We start from the raw sequence: 18,149 nt of genomic DNA on the forward strand, positions 1-18,149 counted from the left end.
GCTGCACAGTTTCTAGTTCTTGGGTAAACTATATTGTGGATTAAAGTTTTCAATGTGAAAAGAAATCATTTTCTCTTCCACTTACTTCTTCAGAATTTTAGAAATGGTGATGTGTAATACATTTCTGGTTTCATTTATAGGACTTGAACCTCGAACATGATTGGAATAAGGGCTGGTAGCAGGGGGCAGGCAGGAATTTTAATTGGGAAGACAGAAGGATGGATTTTTGCTGAGAGTGAAATTCTTGAAAACACTGAGCAGAGTTACAGGATGGCCTAGATGGAGCCAGGGGTGGCTGGGAGAGCCAGTGAACAGATGAACTGACCCAGCCTGGAGCTGCTTTGGAATCTCAAAGTCTGGATTCAAATCTTAGTTCTTCTAGTTTGAGCAGAGAACTTTACCTCCCTGAAATTCAATTTTCTCATTTGTAAAATAGGGACATTACAGAATTTCCCTGAAATTTAGTTTTCTCATTTGTAAAATAGGGACATTCTAAGATTTTATGAAGGGTATGAGGATGAAGTCAACCCATACAGGCAAGACGATTTCCACAGTGCCCAGGCCCTACTGTTAGGACTTGTTTCCCTTCAGACCCTGATCAAGCCCAGGTGCCATATGAGACAGGTAAACCTTCTCTGACTTCTCAGGTCTAGAAATCTGCTTTAAAATATGGAATTTTTATCAAGGGCAGTGGCTCACACCTATAATCCCAGCACTTTGGGAGGCCGAGGTGGGCGGATCACTTGAGCCCAGGAGTTTGAGACCAGCCTAGGCAACATGACAAAACCCTGTCTCTGCAAAAAATACCAAAGTTAGTTGGGTGTAGTGATGTGCACCTGTAGAATCACCTGAGTCTGGCAATGGAGGCTGCAGTGAGATGAGATGGGGCCACTGCACTCTAGCCTGGGTGATACGAGTAAGACCCTGTCTCAAAAAACAATCAAACAAACAAAAAAACCCATGGATTTTTGATGCAGTTTGCATTTTAGTTTATTTCATTTCTACTGCTCCCTCTCTCTCTGAATCAAATGCCTTATCTCTTTAGGACTGGTAGATGGGGTTTTATTAGTAGGTACAAAACTGACTGTTAAGCAAAGGATACACTACATTTTAAAAAGAACATCAGCAACTCCCTAGTGGTCTCGTGGTTAGACAAAATAAGTAAACACATAAATATAACAGCAATGACAATGCAACAGAAAACCTCAGTTATCCTGGGAAAAACTCTTCCAGACACTGGAAATGAACACTTTTTTAGTGGTTAGTTTCATTTACTAAAGAGGGTTCACTCTTCAGGGAGACAGCAGAACTAAAGGGAGAAGCAATGTGAAAACACTTCAAGGCTATAAACTTACATAAAGGTAAATCTTATCAATAATAAGTACAGAAGATTACACGTTTGATAAGTGCGAGTGTAGCAAGCAGACAAATCTTCCTCTCCTGCCCTTCTTTGCTCTGGTAGGTTCTGGGGCAGAGCTAGGCTCAGCTCACTTTCTGCTCATCCTTGCTGATTTAATTCAATGAGTCGACCTGCAAACACGGCTAGGGTTCCGATGATGCAGACGAGCATGAAGACTCCGAGGAGAATGTGGTCCATCACCATTGCAACGTACTTCCACTCCTCCGCTGCCTGGGAGAGAGGAAAATGTTAGACAGAGTCTCCCTAAGGTGGTTTGCATCATCTAAGGGCCCTTTAATTTGTAGATCTCTAAGTCCTGCCATCCCTTGGCTGACATTATCTTTATTTTTTGAATAGATTATTTACAAAGTGATAACTTACTAAGGTGGTCTAGAGGTGGTCACCAGGGTTCATCTCAGGTCAGTAGCTGCCTGTTGTATGCCACCTACTTGTCAAGTCAACTCACCATCTGTGCTTATGCATTTGACCATTTAAATCCAGAGGCGTGGATTTCAAGCCACAAAGCTTACATTGTTAGACTCCTGGTCTGACTTCATGGTCTCTGCGATGTACTTGATGCCCTCGATGGCACTTTTCACCTCGGGGTGTTTGATCAGGGGAGAGTGGAAGCCCATGGGTGGAGGCCCTGGCTTTCCAGAAATGTCGGAGATATCGATGTCTTCTGTAAAAATCTTTTTGTCTTGCTTTTCTCTAGATGGTCTTTTCATTGTGGAGAAAAACATGATATTTGGGATAGTGTCGATAAAAACCTAATACAGAAAAGAAATCCATGCATGAGAATTATTGTCCACAAGGAAAGCATAAAACTCTGTCTTTGAACTATCAGTGTGATTTGGGGCAGGTCATTCAGTTTTTCTGGGCTTCAGTCTTCTTGTCCTTAAAACAAAAGAACTATACTAGATTTTTTCAAAGATCCCTCTGTGTCCTTCCTGTGAAATGGCTATGGTTAACAGCGATGATTCTGTAATGTGAGAAGTTCGCCACCGGAGGGAGCCCATGTGCAGTCATCGACCTGGGGCCACCAATGAGCTTAAAAGCTTCAGGATCCCTTACAGGTATGGAAACTGCCTTGGCAATGTGTCACCCGGATCAAATGGTTAAAGAAGGGGCGCCTCCACTTCCAATATATCCCACAAAACAGCTAGACTGTTTTCTTCTGTTTCCTGTTCCTGAAGAAACTGCAGTACAGGTATTGCCAGGAGCCGTCTAACAGCCTTTACAGAAACAGGGACTCTTAACTCTCTTCCTAAAAGAGTACATTGTGAGCAGTAGCTTCTTTTGTCAATTCCTGACAAATATTTTACATTCTGCACAAAAGATCCTGGACTTCAGTGTCTCTGTTAAGTTTTGTCAAAGAAAGACATATTTGAAATGTTAAATTTTTAAATTCAGTAACGTAAATATTTGAGAGCAAGTCCTTCACTAAAAGTCACCTTTTGACCCTCTCTTATGAGGAACCCCGCATCTCTAGCCCTCATTCTATTCTCAACAGATGATTTCACCAGCAAAAAGTCAGCCAGTCTGTTCACAAATTGGAAAACATACAAAAGAAATCTCGAGAATTTCACGGCATTTCAATAAAAAGAGCCGTTTGTTGATCTTCTCTAATTAAAGAGATTCTTTAAACTTGAATTTGAAATGAGCTTTGTTAATTCTGTTTTTCTTTTCTCTCTGGGAAGGCTACAGGAGTTATTTATTCCTAAAAAGAGGCCAAAGAAAGTTCCTTCCAAAAATTCTAAAGCCCAGAAAGAACTCAGTTCCAGCCGGGCGCGGTGGCTCAAGCCTGTAATCCCAGCACCTTGGGAGGACGAGGTGGGCAGATCACAAGGTCAGGAGATCAAGACCATCCTGGCCAACACGGTGAAACCCCATCTCTACTAAAAATACAAAAATTAGCTGGGCCTAGTGGTGAACGCCTATAGTCCCAGCTACTCAGGAGGCTGAGGCAGGAGAATAGCGTGAACCCAGGAGGCAGAGCTTGCAGTGAGTCGAGATCGTGCCACTGCACTCCAGCCTGGGCGACAGAGCGAGACTCCGTCTCAAAAAAAAAAAAAAAAAAGAACTCAGTTCCTAAATAGCCCCAAGTATTAGCTAGAAACCCATTGGTTCCTCGAAGGGGAGGCCTGTAGATGTGCCCCCACGTGGAGTCTGCAAGGGCCTCCCCACTCACCTTCCGCACCCAGTCGGGCATGACATGGGTGCTGGGTGAGCGGTGGTGTGTGTTGATGACGATGACGGTGATGATGATGGAGGCAATGACGAACACCATGGTGAACAGCATGTATTTTCCAATCAAGGGTACAGCACTGGACGTGGAGGGGATCAGCTCCACGATGACCAGAAGGAACACAGTCAAAGACAGTAAGACAGAGATGCTCAGAGTCATCTTCTCCCCTGGAAAGACAAAAAAAAAAAAAAAAAATCCCACAACCACCTATCTGGGTTGGGCTGCAATGTTCCTCCCACCCCACCATTTCTATGTGGAAGTCCTGAGTCCTGGGACCTCAGAACGTGACTCTATTTGAAGACAGGGACTTTAAGGAGGTAATTAAATGAAAATGAGGTGATATGGGGTAGTGAGTAATCAAGTATGACCGGTGTCCTTATTAGGAGAGGAATTAGGACACAGATGCGTGGACGGAAGGCCATGGGACACAGGAAGAAGATGGCCATTACAAACTAAGGAGAGAGGCCTCACAAGAAACCAACTCTGCTGGCACCTTGATCTTGGAATTCTAGTCTCCAGAACTGTGAGAAATTACATTTCTGTTATCTAAGCCTCCCAGTCTGTGGTGTTTTTTGTGGCAGCCCAAGCAAACTCATTCACTGAAACCCAAGGGTAAGAGGAATGTGACCGACATGTTCTCAAAGCATTATTCTGGGAAATCTCAAAGCATTTTTTTCTGCAGAATTTCCTGTGTAACCTCCATACCTTAACTTTTCTGACAGCAGCCAGTGGCAAGCATTTCCATTAGAGGCTGCCAAGCAGAAAACGGAACAATATTTCATCTCATGCTCCAGATTTCTGATCCTTGGTGGAACCCAGGAAACTGATAGGAGTTCTGGGTGGACAAGCTGGACTCGGTGTGGCATTTCCCATCTGCAGCAGGATGCATTAAACCTCATAAAACTGAATCACCCCTGGCCTACTTATTACCCAGCAGATGAATGGGCAGCCTGGAAGTACATGTTTCTTTCTGTTATTAAGGGAGCAAGCTGTAACACCAAAACCCAAGAAAAGGACAAAATCCGAAAGGCTAAGGAGTTCTCCTTGGCATCCTGAGTGATCTTCTGATACGGTGGTTTCACACCACTCACTGTCTCATTTTCATGTAAGAGGAAGTTTGTCTTCTCACTTATTTCTTGTTTTGTTTGTTTTGTTTTGCATACTAATGGAGCAGGGATTTCCGCAGCCCCCACCTCTTTTCTGCAGACCCTTTGATCTCAGGAGGGTTTTGGCTGGGCAAACTTGGCAGCAGGAAGGTCAGGGGCTGAATGGCACTGAGGTATTTTTGTGAGGCTTGACCTCACAAATGAATATTTGTTGAACAAATATTCATTGAGTAAATGAAAAATCTTTTACTAGATGCAGCAGAGAAGCTCTGGGAGGGACTTTCCCTGGGCTGGCCTTGCTGTTGGTGCTGCTGGAAACCCTTGTGTTACCCTGCTTTCAATGATGAAGCTTTCCCCTACTGGCTGCTTCCAGATTCTAGAATATGTATAGAATGTGTGTGTATGTATAGGATACAGCGCGGATGCTAACAACATATTGTCAGTTCTACCTGGTGGGTAGGAAAACCTTTCCAAGTGAAAAAGAAGACAACTACAAATACAAAATATTTGTCCGCTTATATAAAATTTCTTGATTAATAATTATAATAATAATAGCCAACATTTATCATCAAGCATAATCTTTGTCCTAAGTGCTTTTCTTCCTTCTTTCCTTCCTTCCTTCCTTCCTTCCTTCTTTCTCTTTCTTTCTTTCTTTTCTTTCTTTCTTTCTTTCTTTCTTTCTTTCTTTCTTTCTTTCTTTCTTTCTTTCTTTCTTTCTTTCTTTCTTTCTTTCTTTCCTTCTTTCTTTCTTTCTTTTCTTTCTTTCTTTTCTTTTCTTTCTTTCTTTCTTTTTTTTTGTGACGGAGTCTCACTCTGTTGCCCAGGCTGGAGTTCAGTGGTGCCATCTCGGCTCACTGCAACCTCCGCCTCCAGGGTTCAAGCGATTCTCCTGCCTCAGCCTCCCAAGTAACTGGGATTACAGGCATGTGCCACCACACCTGGCTAATTTTTTGTATTTTTAATAGAGATGGGGTTTCACCATGTTGGCCAGGCTGGTCTCAAACTCCTGACCTCAAGTGATCCATCCGCCTCGGCCTCCCAAAGTGCTGGGATTACAGGCGTGAGCCACTGCATCTGGCCCCTAAGTGCTTTTCAAGTGCAAATCATTTAAGGTTTATAGAGACTCTTGTTAGTTCCTATAATGCCCCGACAGTGTTTTTATTTTTAAAAGTTTCATTTGAGGGCCTGGTGCAGTAGCTCATGCTTGTAATCCTAACACCTTGGGAGGCCAAGGCAGGGGGGATCACTTGAGGCCAGGAGTTTGAGACTAGCCTGGGCAACATAGCAAGACTCCATCTCTATTTATTTATTTTTTTAATGTAAAAAGTTGCATTTGATTAGAAGATTGAAAAAATTGTGTTTGCAATAATTTATTTAAAAACGAGTGCAGGGCAGGCACAGTGGCTCACACCCATAATCCCAGCACTTTGGGAGGCCGAGGTGGGCGGATCATTTAAGCCCAGGAGTTTGAGACTGGCCTTGGCAACATGGTGCAACGCCATTTTTACAAAAAATACAAAAATGAGCCAAGTGTGGTGGCACATGCCTGTAGTCCCAGCAACTCAGGAGGCTGAGGTGAAAGGATCACTTGAGCTTAGGAGGTTGAGGCTGCAGTGAGCCGTGATCACGCCACTGTACTCCAGCCTGGGCAACAGAGTGAGACCCAGTCTCAAAAACAAAAACAAAACCCCGAATGCAGTCACTGGACCATGCACTCTGTGGGGTGAGGCACTTTCTGTCTTATTCTCTACGGTCTATCTGCCACATAATATTTGTTCAGCAAATATTCATTGAGTAAATGAATAATCTTTTTTCCTAGTTGGCAAGTTGGATTTAAAGTTTCGTGGGTGTTTTTTTAAGTCATTTTGATAAAAATTGCTACCTGTCATAAACTTGAGGTCTGTCTGTAGCATCTTTCTTTTTTCCAAACTTGTCTGCCGTAAACTGTTTATGAATAGTGACTTGCGGGCAGGCAGATGGGTACCCTTTCCTCCTTTCTAGTAGATTGTTGTTGTTTGATAAAATTATGTCACAGATATGATTACTCAGTAGGAGGTGAGTAAGTTGTCTAGGCTGATATGTGAGAAAGAATAGCCACTTGGGAAGTAAGGTCTTGTGTGTGAAGATGCCGCCGTCTGGAAATAGATTCTGCATATCTCTATATGCAGAATCTATTTTCAAGTGGTGAGCAGCGGGTAAAGGAGCAAGACCAGGATTATTCAGTATATAGAAGGTGACTTCATCGTGGAAATGGCATGAGAAGTGTCTGGGATCACACACCTTACCCAGCACATTTCTGGGCACACAGTTGGTATTCAGCAAATAGGTATTGGTGGTTAATGTACTTTAACCAGCCTGAGCTACAACGTGCATCTTGAGGGTCATGTTCAACTCCCTGCCGCTCTGGATGTCTGCCCCAGCTGTGAACTCCACTCACGGTGACTCTCACCACTGCACACGCCCACTCAGCAAATACACCCTCCTAATGATGATGGTTCGGGTCGATCTGCCTGTTTGTTAGCACATGATTATTTCTGGCTTTCCCCAAAATAGCAGCACGAGACCCATCAGCGTCAGCAGCAGCCGTCATGGCAACTGCACCCACCTGAGTCTGTGGGCAGGTAGAATACCAGGCCAGTTAAGAAGGAGAAGAGCAGGCAGGGGATGATGACATTCACGATGAAGTAGAGGGGCAGGCGCTGCATGACGAAGTGGTAGGTGATGTCCAGGTAGGGGGTGTTGGGGCAGCAGGAATAGAACACCCAGTGCTTCCAGCCTCGGGACTCCTTGATCACCCACTCTCCGCTCTCCATGAAGTTGCTCAGATCTGGCTGGTCGCTTTCCTGAGAAAGGAAATGAGGTTTCGAAATCCCAGGCAGGTCACCCTGATGAGGGGCAGCGTTTTGTAATCAGCAGTGACAAGGCCACAGATTCCAGCTCTGTGGGTCACACACCCAGGAGGGACTCTGGGGCACTACTTCTTTGGGGTCTTAGATTCCTTTCCTATAACATAAGGGCGTTTGGACTAGTAGCATTCTCCATTTTGGCTACACATTCAAGTCACCTGGGAGCTTTAATACATATTGATGCCCTACTGCCACCCAGGCCCATTACATCAAAATTTTTGAGACTGAGCCTGGGCGTAACAAATTAATTTAAGCTCCCATTTTGTTCTCCCTTGCCAAACAACTCGAACCATCAACCTGGATGATTCCTGAGTTCTAACTGGTACTGACAGCCTATGATTTTCCCAGGAAAAGTTGGAGACCCGAATCACACTTTTCCTGAAACCACCCTTATCATATGTGGCCACCACCTACCGGGTTGATGGCCACGACAGAGCCGTCATAGGTCCAGGTACCCAGCTTCATGCTGCAGTTCTGTTCATCAAAGGGGAAGTGGGTGACGATGATCTCACAGTAGCTTTTAAAGATGGCTGGAGGTGTCCATGTGATGTGGCCAGTGTGGTCCAGGAGCACTTTGGTGAACTTGACAATAGCAAAGTCACCATCTGCACTACAATTGGGATAAAAGAGGAAAATGGCTCCAAGTGACAGATGAGCATTCCATTCCGCTTGGGAATGTTAACAGGAGACAGCTGTTAATTATTCAGGTGCTAATTATAGAAGCGCTCTTTTGGGCAGTGTCACTTCTTATCTATTACAATGTTTCCCAAACTTGATAATAAGAATCACTGGAGTGCTTGTTAAAAATACCGAGTCCTGCACACCCTCTAAGTAAACCCTGAATCTGAGTATCTGGGAAAGAATGTAGGAACCCACAGGTTTAAAGAAATAACAGGTAACGTGGGTCCACTGCATCCCAGATTATTTTTCCACCCTCAGGAGTATTTGTAATGTTAATCTTCATCTATTGCCTCCTTGATGTACTGTGTTGGGGGAAAAAAAACAGGAATTTTACATAAAAGCACCTCCAGGGGCTCGTTACTGTGACAAGCAGGTTAGGGAAGGGGCCTCCTACTACTTTTGTTGTTGTTGTTGTTGTTGTTGAGACAGAATCTCGCTTTGTTGCCCAGGCTGGAGTGCAATGGTGCAATCTTGGCTCACGGCAACCTCCACCTCCCGGGTTCAAGCAATTCTCCTGCCTCAGCCTCCCAGGTAGCTGAGATTATAGGCGCCCGCCACTACACCTGGCTAATTTTTTGTATTTTTAATAGAGACTGGGTTTCACCATGTTGACCAGGCTGGCCCTGAATACCTGACCTCAAGTGATCCGCCTGCCTTGGCCTCTGAAACTGCTAGGATTACAGGAGTGAGCCACCGTGCCTGACTGGCCTACTGCTTTTTAAAGAACGATTTAGAACTCTCTGGAGTGGAGTCACAAACTCAGATACCTCCAGGGCCAGACAGGTGAGGAATGAGTGCAGGGTGACACTGCTGAACAGACTGCCCCTCTCTCCTGTCAGGAAGGTGCCACCTTGCAGTGTTCCCTGATGTGCTCGTGTGGGAATGAAGGCCCAATCTTGCCAGATTTGGATTCTTCCTCAGAAGCTGGAAACCTAGATTTTTTTTTTTTTTTTTTTTTTTTTTTTTTTTTTTTTTGAGACAGAGTCTCGCTCTGTCACCCAGGCTGGAGTGCAGTGGCGTGATCTCGGCTCACTGAAAGCTCTGCCTCCTGGGTTCCCGCCATTCTCCTGCCTCAGCCCCTCAGAGTTTAAGGTTACAATGAGCTATGATCACACCACAACACTCCAGCCTGAGGAACTGAGGAGAGACCTTGTCTCAAAAAAAATTCTGGAAGTTTCAATGTTGGATTTTTCTAGAGAGGCTAAAAAACAGATTTTAATGTGATATTTCTTGGTTTTCAACTGTTGGCAATGATTTATTATTTTTAAAAATACAGACACCATGGGAGGTTCTAAAAAAACAAAATAAGCCACTTCTGCTGGCCTTATTCAGTGGACAACTTACTCTTTCCATAAACAACAGTCTGTGTTCAAGGGATTTAGCAGAGGGCAGGGTGTTAGAATAGGTGTTGAATGGGCGGGATGGGGTCTGTCTCAGTGGGATTTCAGGCACATCATAGCATATGTTGGTCCCTCATGTCATAAATCAAGAGGTTTTCTTCCCATTGGTTTTTCCTTGGGACTGAAGTGGGCTCTGTACCTGGAAAACTGTGTGGCACTGGACCCACGCAAAGCAGCCCGAAGGGCAGAGTCATAGGATTGTCTCAGTCTCTCCCAGTAAGCAAGTAAAACAGAGTTCTCTCCTCACCAGGGTGTTCCTCAGTGAGTTTGGCAAAAGAACCAAAGGATTTTAATTGCTCTTCTCAGATTCCTACTGGAAGAGGAACTGAAAGATACTTTATCAGCCCATTTGTCCAAAAAGGTTACACAAATGATCGAAAAATTTGGCTCAAACTTGAACCCCAGGTATAATTGGACAACATGTGGCAGAAAATCGAAGCTTGAAAGGGCCTGCCTTAAAGGGTATGGTTTTCATCCACTAGCCCTGTCACCTTCCCTGAGTCTGCTAGAACACACAGCTTGTAGACCCCCAACACATGTTGTATAATGTCAGACCATAAATCCTCCGGGCCGGTGTCGCATGCTTCTGGAAGGATGCTTTTTGAAAATGAGCATTTCCTGACAAATGAAGGGCGTATGCTAATGAATGTGTCATTAGACTAGCACGTCTTGAATAATATTATAATTTCACAACATGCAGTCTGTCGTGGGGCCCAGTGGACGGGCAGTGAAGGCATCCCAGGCCAACAGCAGCAGTGGGTGTCAGGAAGGCGTTCAGGATGTGATGAGTAACAACCCCAGTAGGCTCAGAAATATTTGGTAGGGAGGACACTGGATTCCAAGGAACTCAGCGATAGGGTATTTGGGTGCCTTGGAAAGTTGCCACACGTGCTTCAGGGGCTCTCAGGGATCAAATGTCCCCCACGCTCAGCCTGGATTCAATTTGGCTGCAGTAATCCTTTCTCTTTAAGTCATGAGACACCGTATGGCATCCCTAGCCCATCAACTTGGCTCTTGGTTTAGAGTGATTTATTTTTTTAATTTTCTAGAGACGTTGTCTTGCTACGTTGCCCAGGCTGATCTCAAACTCCTGGCCTCAAGCAATCCTCCCACCGTGGCCTCCCAAAGTGCTGAGTTTATAGGTGTAAGCCACCATCCTGGGTGATTTAATATTAGCAGTGGTGAGAAGCATTCCGAGCGCGCAGCCCTTCCATTAGGGCACTTTACTCCACCTGCCCCAGGAGCGCCCTCCACCACCCATGCAGTTTGCTCACTTGTTATAGAGAACAAAGTCTGGGCGCCAGATCTTTTCTGAAGGAATGTGAATTTTTTTCACACCGCCATAGTCATCTGGATTCCATTTTAGGTTGCAATCCACCCATTGCTAGAAACAAAGACATACAGCTAATTAAAAAGTCAAAAACAGGAGATTATTAGATTTATTTTTAAAATCTAAGATTATCAAGAGCCCTGATGTGCATGGGAATTCAGTATTGACAGAAATTGTGCTTCCATAAGAAAAGTTGGATTCAGAATTCAGCTTTCACTTCAGTAAATAAGAACAGCAAACAGCACTGATGATGTGCTCACACTGTTTCAACCACCTTACCTATATTAACTCATTTAGTCCTCACAACAGTCCCATGAGGGAGGGTGATTACTGACCTCATTCTACAGATGAGAAAACAAAGGAACCCCCCAAGTCACTCTGGGAGGTGGCAGATCTACCATGTCACCCTGTCCACCCCCAGGAAAGGAGAAAGATCCTAGTGTGAACATTTTCCTCAAGCAGGCAGCATCATTTTTAAAAAGTACCATATATTTTTCTACATTATAAAAGTAATGGCTGGGCGTGGTGGCTCATGCCTGTAATCCCAGCACTTTGGGAGGCTGAGGCGGGTGGATCACCTGAGGTCAGGAGTTCGAGACCAGCCTGGCCAACATGGTGAAACCTCATCTCTACTAAAAATACAAAAATTGGCCAGACGTGATGGTGCACACCTGTAATCCCATCTACTTGGGAGGCTAAGGCAGGAGAATTGCTTGAACCTGGGAGGTGGAGGTTGCAATGAGCCGAGATCGTGCCATTATACTCTGGCCTGGGCGACAGAGTGAGACTCTGTCTCAAAAGAAAAGTAATACAGGTTGAGGATCCCAAATCTGCAATCTGAAATGCTCCAAAATCCAAAACTTTTTGAGCACCAACGTGACACTCAAGGAAATGTTCATTGCAGAATTTTGAATTTCAGATTTTCAGATTTGGGATGTTTAACTGGTGAGTATATGCAAATATTTCAAAATTAAAAAAAAATCCAAAATCTGAAACACTTCTGGTCCCAAGCATTTTGGGAAAGGGGTACTCCACCTCTATGTGCCCATTGCAGCAAAACTGGAAAGCACAATGCTATGGGTTCAGTTGTGTCCCCCTAAAATTCACGCTGAAGCCCTAACTCCCAGTATTTCAGAATGTGACCTAATTTGGAGATAGGTTCTTTAGAGAGGTAATTATGTTAAAATGAAGTCATTAAAATAGACTCTCATTCAATATGACTGGTGTCTTCATAGAAAGGGGGAATTTAAAGATATATACATGAATTTAAATATACATATATATCATACGTATATGTATTACATACACAAGAAGAACGCCATCTGAACATGAAGACAGTCATCTACAAGCTGAGGAGAGAGGCCTAGGACAGATTCTTCCCCACAGCCCTCAGAAGGGACCAACCCTGCCAATAGCTAGACTTTGGACTTCTATCTTCCAGAACTGTGAGATGATAAATTTCTGTTGTTTAAGCCACCCAGTTATGGCAGCCCTAGCAAACTAATACACACAGAAAAAGCCCTAAAGTTTAAAAAAAAAAAAAAAAAGCAAAACTGAAACCAAACAGGATCCATGCTTTCACCATCTCCAAATATCTACTTTCAACATTTTGGTATATATCCCTGTTACCCAGATTGATTTCCTCTGGGCCCGGGTTTAATTTCAGGTGAATAAAAGTGACATATATGCGATTATCTGGCTAAGTTACCTGTTTCAGACGCACATTGGTTGTCACGATCTGATTTACTTCATCCTGGAAAAAAAAATAAGGCATCATTTTTTGGGGGGAGAGAGGGGACCCAGGGGAGGAAACTCAGGGGTGAGAGGTCCGGGTGTGTGGGCAGCCCCCAGTGCTCTTGTCTCACCACATTGATGAGCTGTATCAGCTGCAGGCCCACGGTGACCTCCACGACCTGGTGGTGGTCTTCCACTGGCCGCACCACGCTGCTGTAGTCTTTAAATAGCTTTGCCACCAGACGGGTCTCATGTTCGGAGCCCAGGACGAGGCCAGCTGAGACAGCAGATGACACCCACACTGTCAGATTCTGCTCCCCACCCTCCAAACACATGAACATGAGGAACTGAGGCTCATGCCTCAGTTCCTTCCTTCTAATGGAAGGCACACAGCCCTCCTTGTTGAAAGGCTCCCAAATGCAGCCGTTATTGCCTTAAGTTGTTTTCCAATTACAGTTACTGGTGCAGTCCCTTACCCGGTGACAGTGGGGTATGCCAGATAATCACAACACTTGTACTTTGGACAGGTGACATTCCTAAATACAGCATGGCTGAATCAAGTTTGCCAGGTACACACACACACACACACACACACACACAGGCACACACACACACACGAAAAAAAAGCCCACAAAAAAGCCAATCTTGGTGTTTCAGAGCAGTGTAATGAAATCTTGTACTGGCTGCGTCAGATCTCATGATGCCATGAACAGCCAAAACTGATGCTGGTTCAAACCCTCTAGAGTGGCCATAATTAACAAGTGGAAAATAACAAGGGTTGGGAAGGCTGCAGAGAAACTGGAACCTCATATGTTGCTGGTGGGAATGTAAAATGGCAGTTCCTCAACAAGTTAAACACAGTTACCATACGATCCAGCAATTCCACTCCTAGGTCCACACCCAAAAGAAGAGCAGCATTATTTACCATAGCCAAAGGGTGAAAACAACTCAAGTGTCCATCAACAGGTAAATGGATGGACAAATTATGGTATACATATGAACTATTATTCAGACAAGTAAAAGGAATAAAGGAATGATGTACTGACACATGCTACAACATGGATGGAGCTTGGAAACATTTTGCTAAGTGAAAGAAGCCAGACATAATGGGGCAAATATTGTATGATTTCATCTACATGAAGTATCCAGAATAGGTAAATCCATACAGAGAGAAAGCAGAGCAGGAGTTACCAGGGACTGGGGGGAGAGAGGGATGGGGTGAGACTCCTTAATATGCATGATGTTTCCCTTTGGGGTGATGAAAACGTTCTGGAAATAGATAGTGGTGATGGTCATATAACATGTGAAGGTACTTAATGCCACTGAATTGTATACTTTAAAGCAGTTAAAATGGTAAATTTTATGAAATGGGTATTTGACCACGATTTTTAAAAAATACCACTGCTGGCAGGTACACGTCCTAGTTAACTTGTTAAAGTAGAGTGAAAACTGTGCTTTGTTGACCTGGGTTTGGGGCTCCTACTTGGAACACGAGCGATTCCAAGGAATCTTTACTACATTTCCTTCAGGATAGAGAGCAATATCATCTAATACTCTCAGAACCCACGGCCCCCTTTTCTATCTACAGCTCTTTTCAATCTTCATCAGCCTCAGATGAAGCAGGCGGGCAGATATCCTCACCTGAGATTCAGGGAGGTTGGACCACTTGTCCAAGGTCATGTGACCAGTAAGGGCAAAGCTCGGTTTAGAATCCTGTCATTCTGCGCTGAGCTCCTGCACTAACTCTTGATACTAACAGTGTGTTGTGAGCTGTCCTGGAAACTCACAACTGCAAGTGCCACTATTCCTAGGAGAAAATGTGTTCCAAATCCCAAGTGTCTTATGAAGGATCTTTGTAACTCAAGCCTTCCGTGCATTGGGGACTGTGTGTTCAGAGCTGGGAGAGGAAGTAGACACATGATGCATTTGCCTTCATTCACGTAACCAGATCTCCCCTTTCCACAGGTTATTGCTGAGGCTGCAGTGCAGTAGCACAATCACAGCTCACTGCCGCCTCGACCTCCCAGGCTCAAGCAATCCTCCCACCTCAGCCTCCCCCAACCAAGCAGCTGGGACCCCATCTCTATAAAAAAATACAAAAATTACCTGGGTGCGCACCACCACACCCAGCTAATTTTTGTATTTTTTGTAGAGACGGGGTTTTGCCACGTTGTTCAGGCTGGTCTCAAACTCCTGAGCTCAAGCCATCCACCAACCTTGTCCTCCCAAAGTGCTGGGATTACAGGCAAGAGCCACCTCACATGGCTAGTTTCACAAATTTTCTGAACCCAAAATGTTCCAAGGGCACTCAGTGCCCAACCATGCAGAGATTTCACATGACATTTCCCCAAAACCATCTGCATCTGAGGACTCTTGAAGGGAATATGTTGTTTGAAGATCCAGTTTTTGCAACCACCCCATTGAGCCCCTGGGACTTGATAATCCTTCTGTCCTCCATACATTTTCTATCCTGGGCCTCATCCCTCCCACGGTGGGGTTGCAGACTGGAATGGATTACTGAGCGCCTTGGCCACTGAATTTGAAGCTGTTGCTTTGGCCTTGCCTTGGGCTGCTTATTTTTAAATGACTGTTCACTCCAGTTTGACAGGAAGAACATATTAGAAAGCAGAGGACAGAGCAGATGGTCAGCATTATGTAGCAGGAGGACTACGCAGAGCAACCCTATGGCCCACTAAGAGGAAGGGGAGGATGACAGAAGCAGGCATAATCAGCATTTCAGCGACAGTCACCTCCTCCTCTCCCACCCTAGCCAATAACAAGGTGTCTGTTCCTTCCTTAAGGAATTTGTAAGGAAGGAGGGCTTCATTTCTTAGATTGGTTCACTGGTATTCTTTTCTTTTTTCCTCCCCAAAGCAGGGTAGAGTGATAGAAAACTCACAGGACTCAAAGTCAGAACTCTATGATTCCCTTCCCAACTCCAATATGGCCTGGAGAGTTGGATTAGTTCTTCACGGATTCAGTGAATCACAGTAAATACTTTTGTAAAAAGGTAGGGCATAAATAAACAAATATGCAGATAAAATATTAAATAATGTCAAATCTCCCTTTTTAGCAAGATTATATTTGTAATCTTTAGTCAGATGATGGTAACATTAATTTATTCATGAACTATTTATTGAGCGTTTACTGTAAGCAAGGCATTATTCTGGGACCTCTGAGATATTCAAAAGTGAATCCTTCTTCCTACCCTCATGGAGATTGACATTTGTCATTTACGTAAATAACTGTGAACAAGTTGGAAAGTGATATGCCATAAGAAAGATGGCAATGAAGTGCTTGGGATTCCAGAGGCAAAGAGAAGAAAAAGTTGAAGTGAAAAGTGCTGTATAAATAGAACAGAGATCACGCTGTGTTAAGCTAACACAAGAAAAAGGTCCCTGATATAAATGACAATTTTGTCCACAAAGGACTGATTCTAAGAAGGGAAACTCAACCACAATTTCAAAGTGTTCCTTTTGTACCACACTGGTTCAGTTTGTATTTGTCTGTAGGAAATAGCTCCCCGGGCTGGTCAAAACAAAGTTTGAACTGTTACTAGTCCTTATTAGATCATTATTATCTTAGATCATTATTATCTTAGATCATTATTATCTTAACCTGATCCTGTATCTCTTGCTACCTTTGGCTAGTTCAGGCTGTGTTTTCTGACTGTGAATGTAATAAACCGAGTCTCCAACTGACCACATTCCAAAATGTATAAATTAAGTGACCTTGGGCAGGTCAGCTTTAGCTTCCTTGTAATAAAAAATTGAGGATGTTGGACTGCCTGATCTAGCTCTAAATTTCTGTAAAACACCCATGGAAATCAATGCCAGCAAACTCGAGATTTGCCCTAAATACATATCACATACTTCTTTAACAAGCTAATCATGCATTTTTGGTTAGCAATAACCAAAATCCTAAGAGCTCTCTTAAGGATTTTTACATTAAAGCATATCATTTAAGAATTTTTCAGTGAGTGTCGTTTTGCACACACACACACACACCAAGTCAGCTTTGATTGGACAGAGTCCAAATCCCACAGGATATAATTTATCTGAGTTTAGGCTCTTTCACTCAACTCTGCTATTTGAAAAAATTAATAATAAAGCTTTTTGCCTCTTGCCCAGAAGGCCTGTGTTTTTCAGAGCAATATTGGAAATGAAAAATCACAGGATGTCAGCCACCTTGTTTCTCAGTTGGGATGATATCACCAGTAAACTTTTATGTGAAGCAATCAGCAAACATCTCCTGTTTCCCTCTAGCGGAAGTCTGGGATTCAGGATGGTGTTTCAGCTGCTGTGTTAGGACACATTCCAGAGTAGAATGCAGGTCAAATGCCGTGCAAGGTTTTATAGTTTCAATTCAAACCCAAACCTATATATAGTAACATCCTTTAAAAAAAAAAAAAAAAGTAGATAGGAATGCATTCATATGGAATTTCTTTTTTATTTCACAAATTCAAAAAAATTACAAAATACTTCTGTCTCTGTGGAGAGAGTTTAGTTACGATTATTAACTGGTTTCTATCTCCAGCACATGTAGCTGTCAATCAGTCCTCTTTATTATTAGAATTCTCCTGGGGCAGTAAAAGGACTTGTTAATTCCATTGTTTGTGATTATAAGGCACTGTTCTAAGTCTCTGTCGTTGTTTAAATATGAACCCCAGGACACTACCATGGTCCACAAGTGGTCCAGGTCCTACAAGTGGTGCAGAGTGTTCAGAGGGATGAGTTGGCTGCCAGGCATGATGGAGGGAGAGACGTGTGTGTGTACCTTGAAGTCTTTGATCAGGCAGTTTCTATTTTAATTAGATAACGCAAACTAAAAATCTTTATCCAAAAACTCAATCAAGCTAACATCAGGAAGAAATTGACAGAGCAGCCTCTGGTTGGGGAGGATCTGCCGTTTTGTGGTCTCATCAAAGAAGCAAGACTTTGATTGGGGGCCTCCAGGACTTTAGCCTCAAAGGAGAGCCCTCCCCGATCCCCTGACCCCAGCACTTACCTGAGCAAAGGCTAAAGAGCAGGAGGAGAGGCCAGGGCTCCATGGGCCACCGGAGCTGGTGTGGACCAGGGCAGAGTGGTGGCCTGTACTTCTCACTGGCACTCTGACTGGGCGCTTGGCTGCTGGAGGGTTTGGAAAGCAAGTCGGCTCACTAGAGCTATTGTTTTACACCACCTGTTTGCGGGAGCGACAGCTGGGCTGCCCTCAGCCCTGGAGCCCAGGGAGTTACTGGCACTGTACACCATTACAAATGTGCCTCGCTTTACACAATTGCTTACCCTTGACAAGCTGAGTATGAACTGCGTTATATTTTAAATGCACCAGGAGTCAGATCTTAA

The 18,149-nt window shown here is 44.0% G+C and overlaps 1 protein-coding gene across 1 annotated transcript; it reads right to left on the reverse strand.

Annotated features, from left to right (window-relative positions):
• Positions 1-965: 965 nt before the first annotated feature.
• Positions 966-17,920, reverse strand: CHRNA1 (cholinergic receptor nicotinic alpha 1 subunit). The gene is made up of 9 exons (XM_001091711.5): positions 17,812-17,920; positions 12,936-13,081; positions 12,779-12,823; positions 11,015-11,124; positions 8,074-8,269; positions 7,359-7,596; positions 3,591-3,814; positions 1,930-2,169; positions 966-1,630 (listed from the first exon to the last, which is right to left on the reverse strand). The coding sequence occupies exons 1-9, from the start codon at positions 17,852-17,854 to the stop codon at positions 1,499-1,501; spliced, it is 1,374 nt and encodes a 457-aa protein (XP_001091711.1). The 5' UTR covers positions 17,855-17,920; the 3' UTR covers positions 966-1,498.
• Positions 17,921-18,149: the final 229 nt, after the last annotated feature.

This window comes from Macaca mulatta, chromosome 12 (assembly GCF_049350105.2).
Source record: "Macaca mulatta isolate MMU2019108-1 chromosome 12, T2T-MMU8v2.0, whole genome shotgun sequence".
Lineage (NCBI taxonomy): Eukaryota > Metazoa > Chordata > Mammalia > Primates > Cercopithecidae > Macaca > Macaca mulatta.

Coding starts and splice junctions, on each gene's coding strand:
- CHRNA1 (XM_001091711.5), bottom strand. CDS start 17,854: ATGGAGCCCTGGCCTCTCCTCCTGCTCTTTAGCCTTTGCTCAG. Junction 11,125..12,778: donor CCAATGTGCGTCTGAAACAG/GTAACTTAGCCA, acceptor CTTTGTTTCTAG/CAATGGGTGGATTGCAACCT. Junction 2,170..3,590: donor TGCCCGACTGGGTGCGGAAG/GTGAGTGGGGAG, acceptor TTTCTGTATTAG/GTTTTTATCGACACTATCCC.